The 19,771-nt window shown below is 38.9% G+C and overlaps 1 protein-coding gene across 1 annotated transcript; it reads right to left on the reverse strand.

The window, feature by feature from the left end:
- Positions 1-15,599: 15,599 nt before the first annotated feature.
- On the reverse strand, positions 15,600-16,834 carry sox11a (SRY-box transcription factor 11a). The gene has a single exon (XM_062041575.1). It carries the CDS (start codon positions 16,725-16,727, stop codon positions 15,657-15,659), a length of 1,071 nt encoding a protein of 356 aa, XP_061897559.1. The 5' UTR covers positions 16,728-16,834; the 3' UTR covers positions 15,600-15,656.
- Positions 16,835-19,771: the final 2,937 nt, after the last annotated feature.

Genomic DNA, 19,771 nt, shown 5'->3' on the forward strand with positions numbered 1-19,771 from the left:
CTAAATCTTAAATCTAAATTTAAATGTGAGCGCTAAGGGTTAAATCTAAACCTAAATGTTAAATCTAAACCTAAATATAAATGTGGGTGCTAAATGTTAAATCTAAATCTAATTGTGAGCGCTAAATGTTAAATTGAAACCTACATTTTAAATCTTAAATCTAAATCTAAATGTGACTGCTAAATGTTAAATCCAAACCTAAATGTTAAATCTAAATCAAAATGTGAGTGCTAAATGTTAAATTGAAACCTAAATGTTAAAGGTTAAATCAAAATCTAAATGTGAGCGCTAAATGTTAAATTAAAACCTAAATGTTAAATCTTAAATCTAAATCTAAATGTGAGTGCTAAATCTAAAATCTAAATCTAAATGCGAGTCCTAAATGTTAAATCCAAACCTAAATCTTAAATCTTAAATCTTAAATCTAAATTTAAATGTGAGCGCTAATGGTTAAATCTAAACCTAAATGTTAAATCTAAACCTAAATCTAAATGTGAGTGCAAAATGTTAAACCTAAATTTAAATGTGACCACTAAATGTTAAATCTCAACCTAAATATTAAATCTAATACTAAACTAAATGTGAGCGCTAAACGTTAAATTTAAACCTAAATGTTAAATCTCAACCCAAATGTTAAATCTAAATGTGAGCGCTAAATCTCTCGCCAAGAGTAAAAATTAATATTTATAGGATGTCAATATTGAAACAATTGACGCCTCTCCGCGTAGCGCTGTTGCAATCTTTTCTTGTAAAATGTAGTCAACTTTAGAGCATTTGTTGCGCCCGGGCACGGCCATTTCACAATCTGACGTCACTACGCACATTGCATAATGACGACATCCCCACCCAGAAAAATAGTTAAGGGAACTGTTTGAAAAAAAAATGGCAAGCGATTCCAAGGAATTGATCTACTGCAGTGGTCCCCAACCATAAGGTTGCGGCCCGGTACCGGTCTGTGGATCGATTGGTACCGGGGCGCACAAGAAAAAAATTAAATAAAAAAATACTTTTTTTTTTTTTTTTTTTTTTTTTTTAATTAAATCAATATAGAAAACACAAGATACACTTACAATTAGAGCACCAACCCAAAAATCCTCCCTCCCCCATTTACACTCATTAACACTCATTCGCACAATAGGGTTGTTTCGTTCTGTTGTTAATATTTCTGGTTCCTACATTATATATCAATATATATCAATACAGTCTGCAGGGATACAGTCCGTAAGCACACATGATTGTATTTTTTTATGACAAAAAACAAAAAAACAAAACAAAAAAATACCATCCCCTCTTCCCCCCGACCGGTCCGTGGGACAAATTTTCAAGCGTTGACCGGTCCACAGCTACAAAATGGTTGGGGACCACTGATCTACTGGGAACCGGTTCTGAACAAGAACCGGTTTTCGATTTCTATCCCTAATAGTGAGTGTGACGTCATCATTTGGTCAGAGGTTTAGAACTGGCACATGTCGGTATTCGCCTTTTAACATGCTCATTTTCCATCTCCCTGCTCCTCGCAGCACCACTGTCTGATTGAGCCGAGATGCGTCATTCAAGAGGAAGTAAAATGAAGGAAAGATGACTTTAAGTCACATCCACTATGATCATGTTGTTACCATTTAGCTCACAATTAAGAAATATTCTTTCGAACCGATCCAAAGTCATTTTGTCAGCGGCTGCTGCTTGCATCACACTTATATGACAGTGACCGTGTTGTTTACAGCGATAGTACAGTTCATATGCCACACAATCCTGAAGTAAGAGCGCAGCGAAATGATGAAAGACCCATACAAATAGAAATATGTGTATTCCAACAGACTGCATCCTTCGGTATGAGAATCAATTCCAGTCATTGACAAACGCGGAAGTGCAGCGTCAACGTGTTTGAGTGCCTAATTGTCTTTATGCAACACACCATGCACACTCACACGTTTGGAGATAACATTTTTTAAAATATGCAACTTTGTTGGCATTATTAGTCATTAAGCAGCTGTCATTTTCGTTCTTCCATAGTAAGAAAGACGTAGGAGCGTCGAGATGTGGGCACGGATTAGAGGCGTCGGATTGTTGACATCCTATAAAGCAGGGGTCCTCAAATTTTTTGACTCAGGGGCCACATTGGGTTAAAAAAAATTGGCCGGGGGACGGGCTGTAAGTATATATATATATATATATATATATATATATATATATATATATATATATATATATATATATATATATATATATATATATATATATATATATATATATATATATATATACATATATATATATATATTCCGAGCATGATGATGTCACGTCATCGATGAGAAAATGCATTTTTAGACAATATGATTTGCCTGCACTCAGAGTAACAAGCGGTAGAAAATGGATGAGAAAGGACAGATTTTTAAAAAAGATATATATTTTTAAACTTGGTGTGACGGTGCAGCGGAAGAAGACGGCAGAGAGTCGATGACATTGTTAGCTGTCAGCGTTTTTATTGACAGCACAATATGTGAGTGCTGTGTGTGATCAACCCAAATATATGTAGTGTGACTATGTGTGAGTATTGTATGAGTGTGGTTACCAGAGGGTATTGAGGATGCGTGTTGAGATCGAGGCGGAAGTCCAAAAAGGGCAAAGCAGGCTCGGGAGTCGGAAGGCAGGCGGATGGTCAAGGACAGGAGAGAGGCGTCGTGGTCAGTGCGCAGGCGTGAGGTCAAAGTCCAGAAAGGCAAGAGGAAATCCACAGGGGGTCCAGGGAGACGAGAGACACAGCTCGACAACGAGGAAGGGTGACAGGAAGCTGGAGGACAACACAACAGGAGAGACAATGAACACGACGGGGAGGGAACACAGGCAGAGAGAATGGACTTGCTAGAATGCTTGATTGATTGATTGAAACTCTTATTAGTAGGTTGCAAAGGAAGAGAATACATTATATGAAACAGTACAGTTTACACAGTACAGTACATATTCCGTACAATTGACCACTAAATGGTAACACCCAAATACACTACCGTTCAAAAGTTTGGGGTCACATTGAAATGTCCTTATTTTTGAAGGAAAAGCACTGCACTTTTCAATGAAGATAACTTTAAACTAGTCTTAACTTTAAAGAAATACACTCTATATATTGCTAATGTGGTAAATGACTATTCTAGCTGCAAATGTCTGCTTTTTGGTGCAATATCTACATAGGTGTATAGAGGCCCATTTCCAGCAACTATCACTCCAGTGTTCTAATGGTACAATGTGTTTGCTCATTGGCTCAGAAGGCTAATTGATGATTAGAAAACCCTTGTGCAATAAAGTTTACACATCTGAAAACAGTTTAGCTCGTTACAGAAGCTACAAAACTGACCTTCCTTTGAGCAGATTGAGTTTCTGGAGCATCACATTTGTGGGGTCAATTAAACGCTCAAAATGGCCAAAAAAAGAGAACTTTCATTTGAAACTCGACAGTCTATTCTTGTTCTTAGAAATGATGGCTATTCCACAAAATTGTTTGGGTGACTCCAAACTTTTGAACGGTAGTGTAAGTTTTTCAACTTGTTTAAGTCGAGGTCCATGTTAATCAATTCATGGTAAACTGGAGACGTGTTGGCTTATTGTACGGGGTACGAGAAGCCACGTTCTGGCACAGGATCTCAAGACGCGCTGGCTTATGAAGGCTGGTCGCTCATCACGGCCAGGTGTGTTGATTGCTGACTGTTTGCAGCCGCGTGGAGGCGAGCCCGCAGCTGAGAGGAAACGCCCGTGGGTGTGGTAAGCGCCGTACTCAGCAGAGCGCACAGCAGGAGGAGAAGCAGCAGGAGTGTGACCTATAACATTTGGGACTTCCCGCGAGCCGGATTTTGGACCCTGGCGGGCCGGATCCGGCCTTAGTTTGGGGACCCCTGCTATAAAGATTCACTTTTACACTTGGATTTAGCGCTCACATTTAGATTTTGATTTTGATTTAAGATTTAGGTTTACATTTAACATTTGTGTTTACATTTTAACAATTAGTGCTCACCTTTAGATTCAAGATTTAGGTTTAAATTAAGCACTTTAGGTTTAGATTTGACATTTAGCGCTCACATTCAGATTTAGATTTAACAGAAATCCATCCATCCATCCATTTTCTACCGCTTATTCCCTTTGGGGTCGCGGGGGACGCCGGAGCCTATCTCAGCTACAATCGGGCGGAAGGCGGGGTACACCCTGGACAAGTCGCCACCTCATCACAGGGCCTTAACAGAAATACATTTAGCATATAGGTTTACATTTAAGATTTAGGTTTAGATTTAACATTTAGATACAATATTTAGTGTCAACATTTAATTTAAACCTAAATGTTATGAAAATTTGCTAAATCTGAGAAAAGTGACTGGACTTTTACATTGACCACCCCATAGCATCAGCCTGCTGACGTCCCTCACATAAGGCTGGAGGCAATTTAAAATTGTGTAGTATGTGTTTTGGTAGTATCTTCATCTCGAATCATGATATTTTCAAATGTTCTAATTTTCAAATAATTATATAGGAATTCGATAGGAATTATCAAATATGCCTGCCAGATGCAGTGTTGCAGGTTGTAGCAATACAACTAAAGAAGGGATCCGCCTGCATTTGTTTCCAAATGACGCCACTTGCAATGTATGAACCTCTCTAGTCAAACTGGTTTTTGCAAAAGGGGACAATCCAAGCGAGAAGAGCGTAATTTTCAGTCATCATTTTAATGTTTCGGACTTTGAAGAAGAAGGGTTCTGGTCAAAATTTGGATCTAAGAAGATGAAAAGACTCAAAATGTGATCCCCAAAATCAGGAGCACCCTCGAAGAGAGAAAGACAAAGTCATAACTTGAAAACAAACAGAGGATGAAGAGCAGATCCAGAGCTCAAAAACCAGAGAAAAAGACGGTAAGCTGCTAGTATTCTATGTCGTGTCCTCTTCTACTGATGTTTCCTCAATATGTTTGAGGAAATGCTGAAATAGCATGAGGAAACACAGGCTATGGTTTCTATGGGAGAAGAGTTGGAATGGCAGGGATGTCCGTAAATGACGATTCTTTGATTTTTATTTTTTACTCAAAATGCTAAACGTATTGATTTTGAATGATTTTTGAAAAGCATGCAATTAAGTGATCCAAATAACAGTTTTACATGTCTTTTTTCCACATTGTCTGTGGGGAAATCCCCAGTTCTGTGGATGACGTTACACTAAGAGGGCGCGGTGTATCGAGTCTGGTGATGGAAATAATTGATATTATGCGAAATGACTGCCAGATTAATTTTCAGGAGCAATAAATAATAACTTTGTAGGGAAATTTTGGTCAACTGGACCCTATGGGTCTTTTAGCTTAAAGTTTCAGCCGAATTACCACTGAATTGAATATACAACTTCAGGGCACTAATACGCACATGTGCGTGAAATTTGAGCAAAACTGGTTCAAAAACTTCACCATCATCAAGTAAAAATGTATTTGTGGTTGCACGGGCATGCAGGACTCAGCAACCATTTGGCCATACGTTTTGTCTAATCACGGCCCGCGTGATGAGTTTGCCAAGTATAAAAATTAGCTACTTTTTGTTTTGAACAAAGGAAACTGCTGTTCTAAATGTGTCCACTGGATGTCACAATAGCAATTATGTTAGGCAAGCAAACGGTTTAGGGGGGACTGTGGCTACTCCTCCTCGACCCGCATGAAAATTAAAACCTGCCGTTTTATGTCTTCTGCTTCGAACACATGTTCATTTGGCACCCTTTCTCCCCCATAATATCTCTGTCAAACACGAGAGAAGTGAACTTAACCCTTTTCAATAGTCTTTACCTCTGTTTCTTACGGTTTGTTGAGTTAGCTCTGGATTGATATGTGGATATGACAAAGGAGGTATTTGATACCTAGAAGAGTTTACACGTGTTTTTGTTCAATCCCAGAAAGACTTTGACTTAAAGTTCAATCCTGGCTTTGTAGATTCACTGAGACTAAGTCTAAGCTCATTGTGTTTTTGAAACTGCACCAATTTCCTCTGAATTTTCAACTAATTTGAAGTGTTTTGTGCAGAGGATTAGTTGTGTCATGGCTCTGGTTAGTGTTTTCCCGCTCACCTGCTTCGCGAGCACTAATCAGAGGCATTATTTAAGCCTGCCTTTGCCAGTCAGTCGGCCTGGCGTCATTGTTCGATTCTTGCCGTGTCCACGTAAGTCGTGTTTATTTCATGCCACAGTTTCGTGTTTGATCCAAGCCATAGTTTATGCTGTTTGTTTCATGCCACAGTTTTGTGTTTGTTCCATGCCATAGTTTATGCTGTTTGTTTCATGCCACAGTTTCGTGTTTGTTCCACGCCATAGTTTGTTTGTTTACCTCATGCCCTGCCAAGATTTCTTGAGAAGATTAAAATCATCTCCTACCTCACGCTGTCGTCTGGAGCTGTCCGTTCTGCATTCCCGGGAGAACGACCTCGCAGTGAGCCGCAAAACCCCCTTGTGACAAGTTGTGATTAGTACGTTTTCAGAATGTGCTTGTTCTATTTTTTGCTAAAGTAAAACAAAGAAAACAACCTGGAGTTGTCTTTATTTTTAAGTTATCATGCCATGATTTTACCATTCCGGCTCTCTTGGGAATAGACTTCCCTGCATGCGGCCCCCGAGCTAAAATGAGTTTGACACCCCTGGTCTAATGATTATATAACTTTGAGGTTATGTACTATGTTGCATGTATTTTAGCAAGTTGTCCAACGCGTTTTGAGCGTAACCTATAGAGGGCGCCACAAATGCCATTTACAGCACATGCACATGTGCATACGGCTTTCTAACAGCCTGCTGAAGCACCGTTGGGGGTGCTTCTGTCTCACAAATGTGAAGGGATAGTAGATATCAGCATGGCAGATGGGGCTCCCTCTCTACCTCCCAGCCCCATACGCAAGGAGACCACACCAAATGGATAGCCATCAATAGCAGCGGCAGCAGGAGGGGGAGGAGTCACCCCAGGGGGTGGCCAACAATGGAGGACACAGGGACTAAGATCAGGCAGGCAATCATACTGACTATCAGCAAAGAGCACCATGGTGATCGTCGCGCAGATCTAATTAATGATATGCAGTCCAAACAGCGTATTTACCTGTTAAAGTGCGTAAATCAAGCGACTGGTCAATTAACAGACAGCCAGCATGTTGAAATATAGGCGTTGTTGTTGTCGTTATGAAAGGCTCCAGTATTCCCAAAGCAATATTAGACAAGCCTCCCTCTAGGGGTAAGAAAGAGGAGCCTACGTGGATCAACGATGACACAACATGGAATCTTACTGCGCAGCGGCATATGCTTAAGCATGATGTAATGCATCTGAGCTCACCGGATGAGAGTCAGCAAGGGGTGGGGGGTGGGGGGGGGGGGGGGGGTGATGTTATATGAAGATGTGAGGAAACCATAACAGGCTTTGGGTTTAATACAAAGAAGATAAAAAAGACGTTTGCGTTCGGATATGTTTCGCTTTACGCAACCTTGAGAGCAGTGCTTTTTCAAATGGTGGCCGAGGGGCCAAATACTGCCCTAGAATGACACCATATGGGCCCCCGAGTTCATTTCAAAACTTGGGAGACAAACATTTTTGCAGGCAAATTCCTAAAAAAAGACTAGAGTGCTCCTGTTGTATAGGTGGGTTGCAACCACTGTGGAATACAGTCTAGTGTGCCGTGGGAGATTATGTAATTTCATCTAATTGGGTTAAAAATATTTTTTTGCAAACCAGTAATTATAATCCGCAAATGTGCCGTTGTTGACTGTCTGCACTGTCTAGAGCTCGGCAGCGTAACCATGTAATACTCTTCCATATCAGTAGGTAGCTAATGGCTTTGTAGATGTTTGTCCTGATCACAATATGCAGACGACAGCGGGAGGCAGCGTGCAGGTAAAAATGTATCTAACGCTTAAACCAAAAATAAACAAAAGGCCAGTGCCGCTAAGAAAAGCCATTGAAGCTTAGGGATGGTTATGCAAAATGCAACTAAAACTGAACTGGCTGCAAAGTAAACAAAAACAGAATGCTGGACAACAGCAAAGACTTACAGTGTGTGAAGTAGACGGTGTCCACAAAGTACATCCGTACATGACATGACTATCAACAATGTCCCCACAAAGAAGGATAGCGTCCGCACAACTTAAATAGTCTTGATTGCGAAAACAAAGCAGGTGCGGGGAATAGCGTTCAAGGAAGACATGAAACTGCTACAGGAAAGTACCAACAAAACAGGGAAAGCCACCAAAAGTAGGAGCGCAAGACAAGAACTAAAACACTACACAAAGGAAAACACCAAAAACTTCAAAATAAGTCACGGCGTGATGTGACAGGTTGTGACAGCACACCTACTTTGAGACAAGAGCTATAGTGATGCATGGTTGGTTATGGTTTGAATTAATATACAACAATTGCGAGAACGACTTTTTACTGTCAATATCGGCTGCTGAGTTTCATTTTTTTATGTTTTCTGCTGGTGGTGTCCCTCCACATTTTTTCTCTGAAAAAAATGTGCCTTGGCTCAGAAAAGGTTGAAAAACACTGACCTCGAGGCACCCACAAGGGTCAAAGCCCCATTAGGGTACCGTTTATTCACCTGAATCTGTGCAGATTTAGGCTTATTTTGGAAAGTTTTAGAGGCAAATATAAAAGGGATCATGAAAAAATATTTTAAAAATGAGATCGATTTTTACACTCTTAAGAAAAATATATTTTTTAAAGATTTAAACCATTTATCATCACCGTAACTGCTACCTCACTTCACTTGACACTTACGGTATTTAGAGAACAAAGAATTGGAGGCACATAATGTCTTCACATCTGGAGGGGTGCACAGATTTAGCATTAATTTGTGAAAGACAAAGTTGGATTTATTTGTGCATCGCTAAGTAACGTATTTGATTGACATAACGAGCGCGGTGCTGCTGTGATCGTGACGCTAATGAGAAAAAAGGATAAGTTTGTTTGAAGTTGATTTCCTGCTATGAATATTAGTCTCATTTACAATTCATGTCTGTAGTGGTTTTTATGGTGTGAAGTTCATATTTTGTCTCATTATTTAGCTATAGATGTCCCTGTTGTTCAATGTTTGTGAGCGATATCAACATTCAGTATATGCTGTTGAGCCTACGAGAGATGTATTCATCTAGTTTATTAATACTATTAAAGATATTTTCTTGATCCTAACAAATATCACCAAAGACGCTATAATGTGGTTGTCAGTGTTAAATAAAGCACTTGGTTTTCCTGCACAACAACAACAGCTCAGCTTTTAGATTCTGTTATGAAAATCGACCATGAAAATATGGTGGATTGGACCAACAATCACAATATTTATTACTAGGACTTAACATGACGTTAGTTTATTTGCACAACCAGCTCTTGGTAGTCATAGTTAGGCATAGTAACCACTTAAGGACACAAACTAATGCAATCTCTTGTCCTTTTTTACATTTAGTTCTGATCTCAAACACTAACTATATAGTAGAGAATCATCACAGACAGTTTCTCAAACAAATCAAATGTTAAAACAAACATTTTACAAAGTGATCACTGTAGACACGAGCATGGTCCGATCGTGTTCCACAAGATGGTGAAAATTATTTTTTTTAAAGAGCCATTTTCTTCGACGCACTTTCGTTTTTCCCGACTTTATTGCCTTCATGAACCACTTTTTTTGGGACTCTATGAAAGCTTTTTCCTATCTCTCTATTTAAAACACTGGGACACCTAAGAAAAGAACAGCAATACAGCATTTTCTGATCAAACTCTACACTCACTCTCACTTTGTTTTAATCTCTTAAGGCCCAAGCTGTTTGTTTACATGATTTTTTATTTCTCTTTGCTATTTGGGCTTATTGGACCCTAATTAGAATAAAAACTAAAAATCATATTTTTTATATGATGTACTTAGTCCATAAGTACACAAACGTGTACTTCATGTGTAGTGACATACAAATTTTTTTTTTTACACTTTTTTTTCCGAATTCCATTGTATGTTATACTCTTCTGACACCACCAGATAGCAGTATAAGTGTCCATATGTCGGCATAAGTCCCCAATTCAGTAGTGTACACCATTTTGGAAATAAGAGCTAGAAGGTGCTGTCCACTCATGTGGCCACTAAGGCCTTTAGAGGTTAACACTACCTTCTAGCTGCTGGACCATCGTGTGAATTAAGCCGCAAAGAAGGTATACAGATGTGACGTCACATGCAACCCTCCTGTAAAGGAACTTGGACCACTGTGAAAACATTGGCAGATCCTTGCATTGACATTTTAACCTTGCTCGCCAACATAGAACACTGGGGTATAAACTTGTGGCTAAGAAAACCGAGGCGCTCCTGAAGGAACCCCTTGAAGTCCTCTCCTTTTTGACAGTTATTTTTTGTAATGTTATTTATGTAACTAAGGTGTTGGTTTAACTTGTTTACTTCAGATGCCGTCAGCAGCTGAGATAGGCTCCAGCACCCCCCGCGACCCCAAAAGGGACAAGCGGTATAAAATGGATGGATGGATAGTAGTGGTGTCCCTCAAGGTTCCATTTTAAGTGCTCTTTTTTTCATCATGTGGGCTATTTAATTGGTGGCCAGTGAATTCAGTTCCAAAAACTTGCAAGAGAGTAATGTGTTTGCAGATTCTTAAAACATAAGAGATCTCCTGCAACTCTGACCAAACAAGTCGACCAGAAATCAAATACTGGAGAGAAGACTTTCTGGAAATGTGGCTTCCAAAATAATTTAGGTAAATATACCTTTGCCTTAGAGTTAAAATGGATGAAGGATTGCAATGGTCACAGAATGGAAAATGATTTTCTAGCATTCCCAACCCCACTTCTTTTTTTTATTTTTTATTATTCAAAGAGGAAATAGAAGCGCATTTCAAAGGGTCACTAATTTCATTTCAACATGTAGCCGTGGCATTAGCCCTGAGCAGATATTTCAGAGGAGCACAAAATCAATGTTGAGATTCTGCAGGGAATAACCCAGGAACCCATTAGCAACTTTGACCAATAGGTCAGCTAAAGTAATAGCTAGATAAATGTTTTATTACAGATTTGCAAACGGACTTAATGGGGGGGCTAGTACCTGTGCGGCCATGCATGGCAAATATTAATCATGAGATCCTATTGCTGTAATGAACACAAATCTCTCTTTGGTTTGGCCCTGCAGATGTGTGGCTCATATGATCTATGAGAGGTGGACCTCTTTAGCCACGCCTCGCTGGACACCAAAAAAAATGCAAGACGTAATCACTTAAAAGTTCATAATTCTACATTATTTGACGTACCAATGTGTGATATCACTTACAGGTTGTTTCGTTACAAGTGAGTTTCACCGATGACAACATGCTTCAACTCAAATAATTGGCCCTGCTGTGGGATTATGTTATACAGTAGCTATGCACATTTATGATGCACTGCAATACTTTTAATGCTTACCACTTTATAGATGTTTCACGATGAAGAAGTATTAAGGGTACAATGAAAATAGGAAAACTGCAAGAGAATACAAGATACGTGGTGCTGGAACCCAGTCAAAATATTGTAAGAAAAAATGAGAATCTTGCAAGAACAGGATCCCAAAAAATACAACTCTTAATAACTTTAGTCTCATTGTAATTAAATAAAAAAGTTGTTTTTCCCCCTGTAAATGTCTTTTTTTTCTTCTAAGTTAACACTTTTTTGATGTATTTAAAAAAACAACGAAAAAAACAGATAGTTCTCCCAGAAGATATTTTATCAAAAAAAATAAATGATAAATAAATACATTTGTCTTTGGTAAAATTACAACTTTTCTCTTTTAAGATAACTAATTTTTAATAAATATATAAATAAATAATTGTCCTGATAATACTGTATTCTCAAAGAAATACTACTTAATTCCATCTTTTTCCAGACAAAATAGACAAGATTCTCAAACTGTGGTGCGCCAAAATACACATGATTTGAAATGATTAATACATGTAATACATTTATATATATATATATATATATATATATATATATTTATATATATATATTTTTTATTTATATTTTTTTAATATATATATATATATATATATATATATATATATATATATATATATATATATATATATATACACACACACATACATGTGTATATATATATATATATATATATATATATACAGTATATACAGTATATACAGTGTGTATATATATATATATATATATATATATATATATATATATATATATATATATATATATATATATATATATATATATAATATATTTTTTACATGTATTTATTTTCTTAGGATTATTTGATTTATCTTTGAAAAAAATTCTACTTTATTATTGTAACAATGTGTTTTTTTCTCAAATTAATTACAAATATAAATTATTGTAATAATAATATGTATTATTATTATTATTATATATTGTTGTATTATTCTCAAGACATTAAACTTTTTTTCTTGGAAAAAACATACTTGTAAGATCAGGATTTTTTTGTCATATAATGAATGTAAAATATGTATAATTTGAAAAAGTAATGCTTTAGTTTATGTATATTTACGCATTATATTTGCAGTTGTTTTCATTGAAATAATACAACTTCATTATTGTCACAATGGGATTATTTAACATCAAAATAGGATGTATGCATTCAGAATGTTTATTTTATTTTCATAGGATTGGGATTTTTTCCTTGGAAAAAAATACAGCGTTATTTTGTAACATTAGGATTTTTTTGGTGTAGAGATATATAATAATGAAAACATACATAAATATTTAAAAATGACTTAATTCTAAGAGGATCAATAGTTTTTCTTGGAATTAAAATATTGTTTTATTCTTACTATAATGATTTGTTTTTGATTAAAATGTGTAATACAATTATATAAAAAAATGTTATTCACATACAATAAAATGTCTTTTAGCATTTTCTGGTTATATATTGTTTTATATTTTTTTCAAGTGTTTTTTCATTCTATTTTGGATTTTAATTCCTAAACTCTAAACATGTATTTTGGTTTTTAAATCATAAAAAGACAACTATTGCCATATGCTTCTTTATTCTCGCAAGGGTTTTTAACATGTAAAGCGAATTTGGGTACTTAGAAAAGCGCTATATAAATCCCAGGTATTATTATTATTATTATTATGTTTACAGAAAGAAACAGGCTTGAACAGAAAACGTGTCTTTATTCCCATAACGTCATGTGCAATATCATAATTTCCAGCGCAGCTCTAATGCTCCTCACTATCTAATCATAGTGTTTTATTAGTTCATAATATCTTCTATCAGCCATCTAAAGAGGGAATGTGCTGCAGGCCACATATTAAATCAGTCGCTACCCTCCATAGTGATTATTTCTACAGTATAATTATGATGCCAACAACACATTTTCATAGATTACACCAGTGGTGCGCCGAAGAAGTCTGTAAATGCGTACTCTATATGGAGTATCATTGTTGACTATTTTTGTGCAATGTGTGCAATAGTACAGTGGCCAAAAATATCAAATATTATTGTGAAATAAAACCTCTGCCTTTTTTTAATGAATACTTAGGCCTACTGCGCTACTGTATGTTAATGCTGGTCATTATGGTGGTACTTGAAGAGTTTTCTTAGGTGATAATTGGTAAAAAAAAACAGTTTGAAAACCACTGGATCTGCCTGGAATATGCGTTCATCACAGATTCAACATATGTCACATGCAGTGCTTTTTTTCTTCTTCTTCCCCACCCCCCACCCACCTCTCAAGCCGCTCAGTGCTGAGCATGGAGCTACTTTTCTGAATGGGAGCCAGACACACTGAGTGCTCCCACATGCTGGGGAGGGAAGGAGGAAGGGATCGAGAGAGACAAGGGAGAATGGAGGAGGGGGGAAGCGGCTCCTGTTTCCATCCCGGTCGCCAAGGGAACCGGCCGGCTCGACCAATCACAACGCCCGGCGCCGGCAGAGCGGGCGATTCAATTCCTTAAAGACGCAGCGTCCGCTTTTGTGGTAGTAAATCAACACTGGCAGTTAGTTTCTTTCTCCTTTTTTTTATTAAATGTGAATTCACATGTTAGTTTGAGCCCATCCATTTCTCAAAGAGTAGCCGCCTAATACAAAATAGGCATCAGACTTTTTTTCCCCCCCAAACAAATCACACAGTTGTGTACATATATTCACAAACTGAAAAGGACAGTGGATGGGTGGTAGGTTCTCGTTTAATTATTTACTTTTGTGAAGATGACAGGTTCACACTCAGGATTGTGTAGTAACTATACTGCCCGTTATTTTGTTATCAAACAGTATGTGAGACCCACATAAAAAATAAACTGCTTTTTCAAGTGCAAGAAATAAAAATACAGGTTTATGGTTTATGATAAAAAAAAGAAAAAAAAGAAGGCAGTCTTCTGTTTTAAAATAAAGTTTCATTTAATGAAACAAGATTATGGAATGTACTTTTTTGCTTGCTTGACCACCACTGTTATCACATCATGCCCTTTTGTTTTTTTTTGCAGAATGATCAGTCAACTAGTTCCCATAATATTCCCGATAACATTCCAAAAAAAAACAGGGACATCAATGTGTATGCATGTATCGTCACATCACATCAGGCCATATTAAACTTTTGCATCAGTTCCAGCTGATTTGTTTTATTATTTCTCTGCAGCCCGGACAGGCTTTCAGCATCAAAACAATGTTGACAGTGCACAAGTCTGCTCAAATTCTCCATCACTTGCTACAATTGTTGATGGTCTGTATCTTTAAGGAAGAGTATTATATTGCACAAAAAAAGAGAGAGAGAGAAAGAGAGAGAAAAAAAGGGGGGCAAAAAAAAAAAAAAGACAGTATGTGCCGTTAAAAAATCCAGTTTCACACCTGCGATCGGGACCCATCCACATATCACGAGTATGATATACATAAACTCCTAACTTTTACTATAATACAGTACATATACAATCTTGAAACTAGTTCCAGCTCTGAGGTATGTGTTCCCCCATGACGCCTTAATGTGTCTACAAATACTCGACAAATCTGCTCTACAACTGTACAAAAAGAACCCAGTTGAAAATCACAAGGCAATTTTTGATGCAAGATTTTAATTTAACTTAATCCTTCAAACCAGGACTCCCTTGCATGCGTTAAAAAAAATAAAAAAAATCATAATAAAGGGAAGAAGTGCCTGAAACTCACTGAAAGCCCAGTAAGAACATTCCCTTTGGACTGTACAAAAATATGCCTGAAAATATCTTTTCTTTTAAAAAGATGAGGTCTGTTATGTATCAAAATGTGTTCTTTTTGTTTGTTTTTTCCTCTCTCCGCACATTGCTGCTGAAGACGGGGGACGGAGGAGGTAAAAGGAATCGGTTTACAAAAAAAAAAACAAAAAAAAAAATACTTAGCATCCTGAACAGTTCACAGATTGACTTCCATCTCCCTGCAGTTTGTCTAAAAGAGGATAAGATGCATAGAAGTGTTTTTTTTCTCCTCCCCCATGCAGGGGAAAATCCATAAAACCCTGTCATGCTGCCAAATATTAAAAAAAAAAAAATAGTGTTTTTTTTTTTGTACATTTTTTGCTACCACCGGCTTCATAAGCATCTCAAACCTCCTTTTTTTTCACACAAAGGAGGCAAACTTGATCAGGACATGTTTTGTTTTTTTTCTTTCTTTTTTTTTTTTCTTCTTCATCTTCTTCTCTTCTTCAAATCAGTATGTAAAGACCAGGTCGGAAAAGTTCGCCTCCAGCCAGTCTCCCGCGATCATCTCACTGAGTTCAGGCGTGCAATAGTCGGGGAACTCAAAGTGAGAGCCCAGGCTGCCCTCGCTGAACGAGTCCAGGTCTTTATCCACAAGGGACAGCGACAGGTTCCCTGAATTCTCCGAGCCGGAGGCGCTGGGGGCGAAATTCAAACTGAAGTCAAAGAGCAAATCGTCCGCGTCCTCGCCTGAGGAGGAGGAGGATGAGCAGGAGGATGTGGAGACGGACCGGGAGGATGCTGGTGAGGAAGCGGCGTGCAACGCGCCCTGCTTGGAGATGTTCTTGATGTTGTAGAAGAGTCTGTTCCCGGTTCTCACCTCCTCGTACATGCTCTCCGACTCGGCCGAGGAGCTGAGCGTGGGGCTGGCCGGCACCTTGGCGACGCTGCACGGCCGCAGCCGCTCCTCCTTGCGGTGGTGGTGGTGGTGATGGTGGTGGTGGTGGTGGTGATGGCGGTTATAGTCCTCCTCGTAGTCGTCGTCGTCGTCATCGTCGTCGTCGCTCGGCTCGCTTTTCACCACCTTGGCGACTTTAAAAGCCGGGTACTCGTCCGCGTAGGGCTTCTTTTTCATCTTGGAGCACTTCTTGCCGGGGGTCTTTTTGCCGCACTTCTCCGGCGACGGCGCCGCCGAGGCGGACTTGGCGCCGTCCAGCTTGGGCTTCTTCTTGGGCCGGTACTTGTAGTCGGGGTAGTCGGCCATGTGTTTGAGCCGGAGCCGCTCCGCCTCGCGTATGAACGGGATCTTCTCGCCGTCCTTCAGCATCTTCCAGCGCTTGCCGAGCCGCTTGGAGATCTCGGCGTTGTGCATGTCCGGCGACTGCTCCATGATCTTTCTCCGCTCGATCTTGGACCACACCATGAAGGCGTTCATGGGCCGCTTGATGTGGCCGGTGGCCGTCTTGCACCAGTCCGGGTTGATGGCGACGGGGCTGCACGCCGTGAATTCACTCTCCTCCGAGTCCGTCGCCTCCCGCGACATGCCGCCGTCCGTCTCGCTGGTGTCGGTGTGTTGCACCATGGGTGCCACCTCGTGGTTCTCGAAACCCCTTTTTTCTACTTCTGCTTTTTTTCTCCGTTGTTTTGCCTCTTTCCCCAAGCTCGTCTGCACTCTTTTCGCAGACTTCCAAACTGCCCTTCTTAACTAGTTATCGCGTCCCCTGCGTCACGACGCGACGTCCAATCAGGTTGCTTGCACTCCATCCAAGACTCCTCTTAACCCCTTTAGTCCAACCCCCCACCCTCCCTCCTTACACACACACACACACACACACACACACACACACACACACACACACACACACACACACACACACACACACACTAGTGTCTGGGGCAGCCAGAGACGATCATAATAAACACACCAAAAATAATTTAATATGAATAATAATAAAAACACATTTACGCATTACGGCGCGTAAAATGCGCAAATGCCCACCATGGTTTTACATTGCATGAAAAAAAAAAAAAAAAAAAAAAAAAAAAAAAAAAAAAGGGGTGATTATTTGCGTTTTTTTCCCCCTTCCCCTCAGGTTGGATACTGAAGGTGGCGCTTGGACACTGTTGCAGACGTGTTATTGTGCCCCCGCCAAGCTATTTTGTATTTGGTCTGTGTGCGTGCGCGCGCATGTGTGCATCAGACTAAAAGAAGTAGGTCAGTGGTACAGCAATTTTTTTTTTTTTTTTTTTTTTTTTTTTTAAAAGCTGCATAACCGCGTGTAACATCCCTATTTTGCACAATGCTAATTAAAACGAATGTGGGTCGAATAAATAGAAGGCGCCGATTTACATCTTCGTGGAAAGGTAAAAAAAAAAAAAAGAAAGAAAGAAAGAAAAAAAGCATGTAAATGTGTTATGTTTAAGGTTTTTTTTTTAAGTTATTCGCAGCATAATTATGAAACGTGCTTTCAAATATGGGTCAGCGGGTGAATTGAAGCTGTAAAAGGATTTTTTTTAGGATTTAATTATCAAGATTATATTATATTATAAATTGCCAAACTTAATCAATCCATACCATAACAATGTAAAAGGTTAATATGTTTTGCTTCTGAAGTAAAAACGTTAAAGTGCCACTGATAGTCACACACACACTAGGTGTGTTTAAAGTACCCTCTGCATTTGACCCATCCCCTTGTTCCACCCCCTGGGAGGTGAGGGGAGCAGTGAGCAGCAGGGTGGACACTTTAACCACAAGGCTACTGAGCAGCAAGCAGGTCAGTAGTACAGCATTTTTTAAAGTTGCAAAACCACGTGTAACATCCTATTTTGCACAGTGCTAATTAAAACAATGTGGGTCAAATAAATACAAGGGATGGAAGGCATCAATTTACATCTTCGTCGAAAGGTTAAAAAAAAAGCAAAACGCTTGTAAATGTGTTATGTTTAGGGTTTTTTAAGTTCTTCACAGGATAATTATGAAACGTGCTTTCAAATATGTGTCAGTGTGTGATTTGAAGCTGTAATAGGTTTTTTATAGGATTTAATTATCAAGATTAGATGATTTTATAATTGCCAAAGCTTAGTCTATCTATACCATAACAATGTAAAAGGTTAATTTATTTTGCTTCTGAAGTTAAAAAGTTAAAGTGCCACTGATAGCCACACACACACTAGGTGTGGTGAAATGACCCTCTGCATTTGACCCATCCCCTTGTTCCACCCCCTGGGAGGTGAGGGGAGCAGTGAGCAGGAGCGGTGGCCGCGCCCGGAAATCATTTTGGTGATTTAAACCCCAATTCCAACCCTTGATGCTGAGTGCCAAGCAGGGAGGAAATGGGTCCCATTTTTATAGTCTTTGGTATGACTCGGCCGGGGTTTGAACTCACGGCCTACCGATCTCAGGGTGGACACTCGAACCACAGGGCCACTGAGCAGCAAGCAGGTCAGTAGTACATCATTTTTTTAAAGCTGCATAACCACGTGTGCCATTCTATTTTGCACAATGCTAATCAAAACGAATGTGGGTCAAATAAATACGAGGGATGGAAGGGGTCGATTTACGTCTTCGTCGAAAGGTTAAGAAAAAAAAAGCATGTAAATGTGTTATGTTTAAAGATGTTTTAAGTTCTTGGCAGGATAATTATGAAACGTGCTTTCAAATATGGGTCAGCGAGTGATTTGAAGCTGTAATAGGTTTTTTATAGGATTTAATTATCAAGATTAGATGATTTTATAATTGTCAAAGCTTAATCTATCCATACCATACCAATGTAAAAGGTTAATATATTTTGCTTCTGAAGTTAAAAAGTTAAAGTGCCACTGATAGTCTCGTACACACTAGGTGTGGTGAAAGTACCCTCTGCATTTGACCCATCCCCTTGTTCCACCCCCTGGGAGGTGAGGGGAGCAGTGAGCAGCAGCGGTGGCCACGCCCGGGAATCATTTTGGTGGTTTAACCCCCAATTTCAACCATTGATGCTGAGTACCAAGCAGGTAGGTAATGGGTCCCATTTTGGTATGACTCGGTTTGAACTCACGACCTACCGATCCCAGGGCGGACACTCTAACCACAAGGCTACTGAGCAGCAAGAAGGTCAGTAGTACAGCATTTTTTTAAAGCTGCATAACCGCGTGTACCATTTTATTTTGCACAATGCTAATCAAAACGAATGTGGGTCAAATAAATACGAGGGATGGAAGGGGTCGATTTACGTCTTTGTCGAAAAGTTAAAAAAAAAAAAAGCTTGTATATGTGTTATGTTTAAGGTTTTTTTAAGTTCTTCGCAGGATAATTATGAAATGTGCTTTCAAATATGGGTCAGCGGGTGATTTGAAGCTGTAAAAGGTTTTTTTTCTAGGATTTAATTATCAAGATTTGTTATATTATAAATTGTCAAAGCTTAATCTAACCATACCATAACAATGTAAAAGGTTAATTTATTTTGCTTCTGAAGTTAAAAAGTTAAAGTGCCACTGTTAGTCATGCACAGACTAGGTGTGGTGAAAGTACCCTATGCATTTGACCCATCCCCTTGTTCCACCCCCTGGGAGGTGAGGGGAGCAGTGGCCGCGCCCGGAAATCATTTTGATGATTTAACCCCCAATTCAAACCCTTGATGCTGAGTG

The sequence above is a fragment of the Entelurus aequoreus genome, linkage group LG03 (genome assembly GCF_033978785.1).
Source record: "Entelurus aequoreus isolate RoL-2023_Sb linkage group LG03, RoL_Eaeq_v1.1, whole genome shotgun sequence".
Lineage (NCBI taxonomy): Eukaryota > Metazoa > Chordata > Actinopteri > Syngnathiformes > Syngnathidae > Entelurus > Entelurus aequoreus.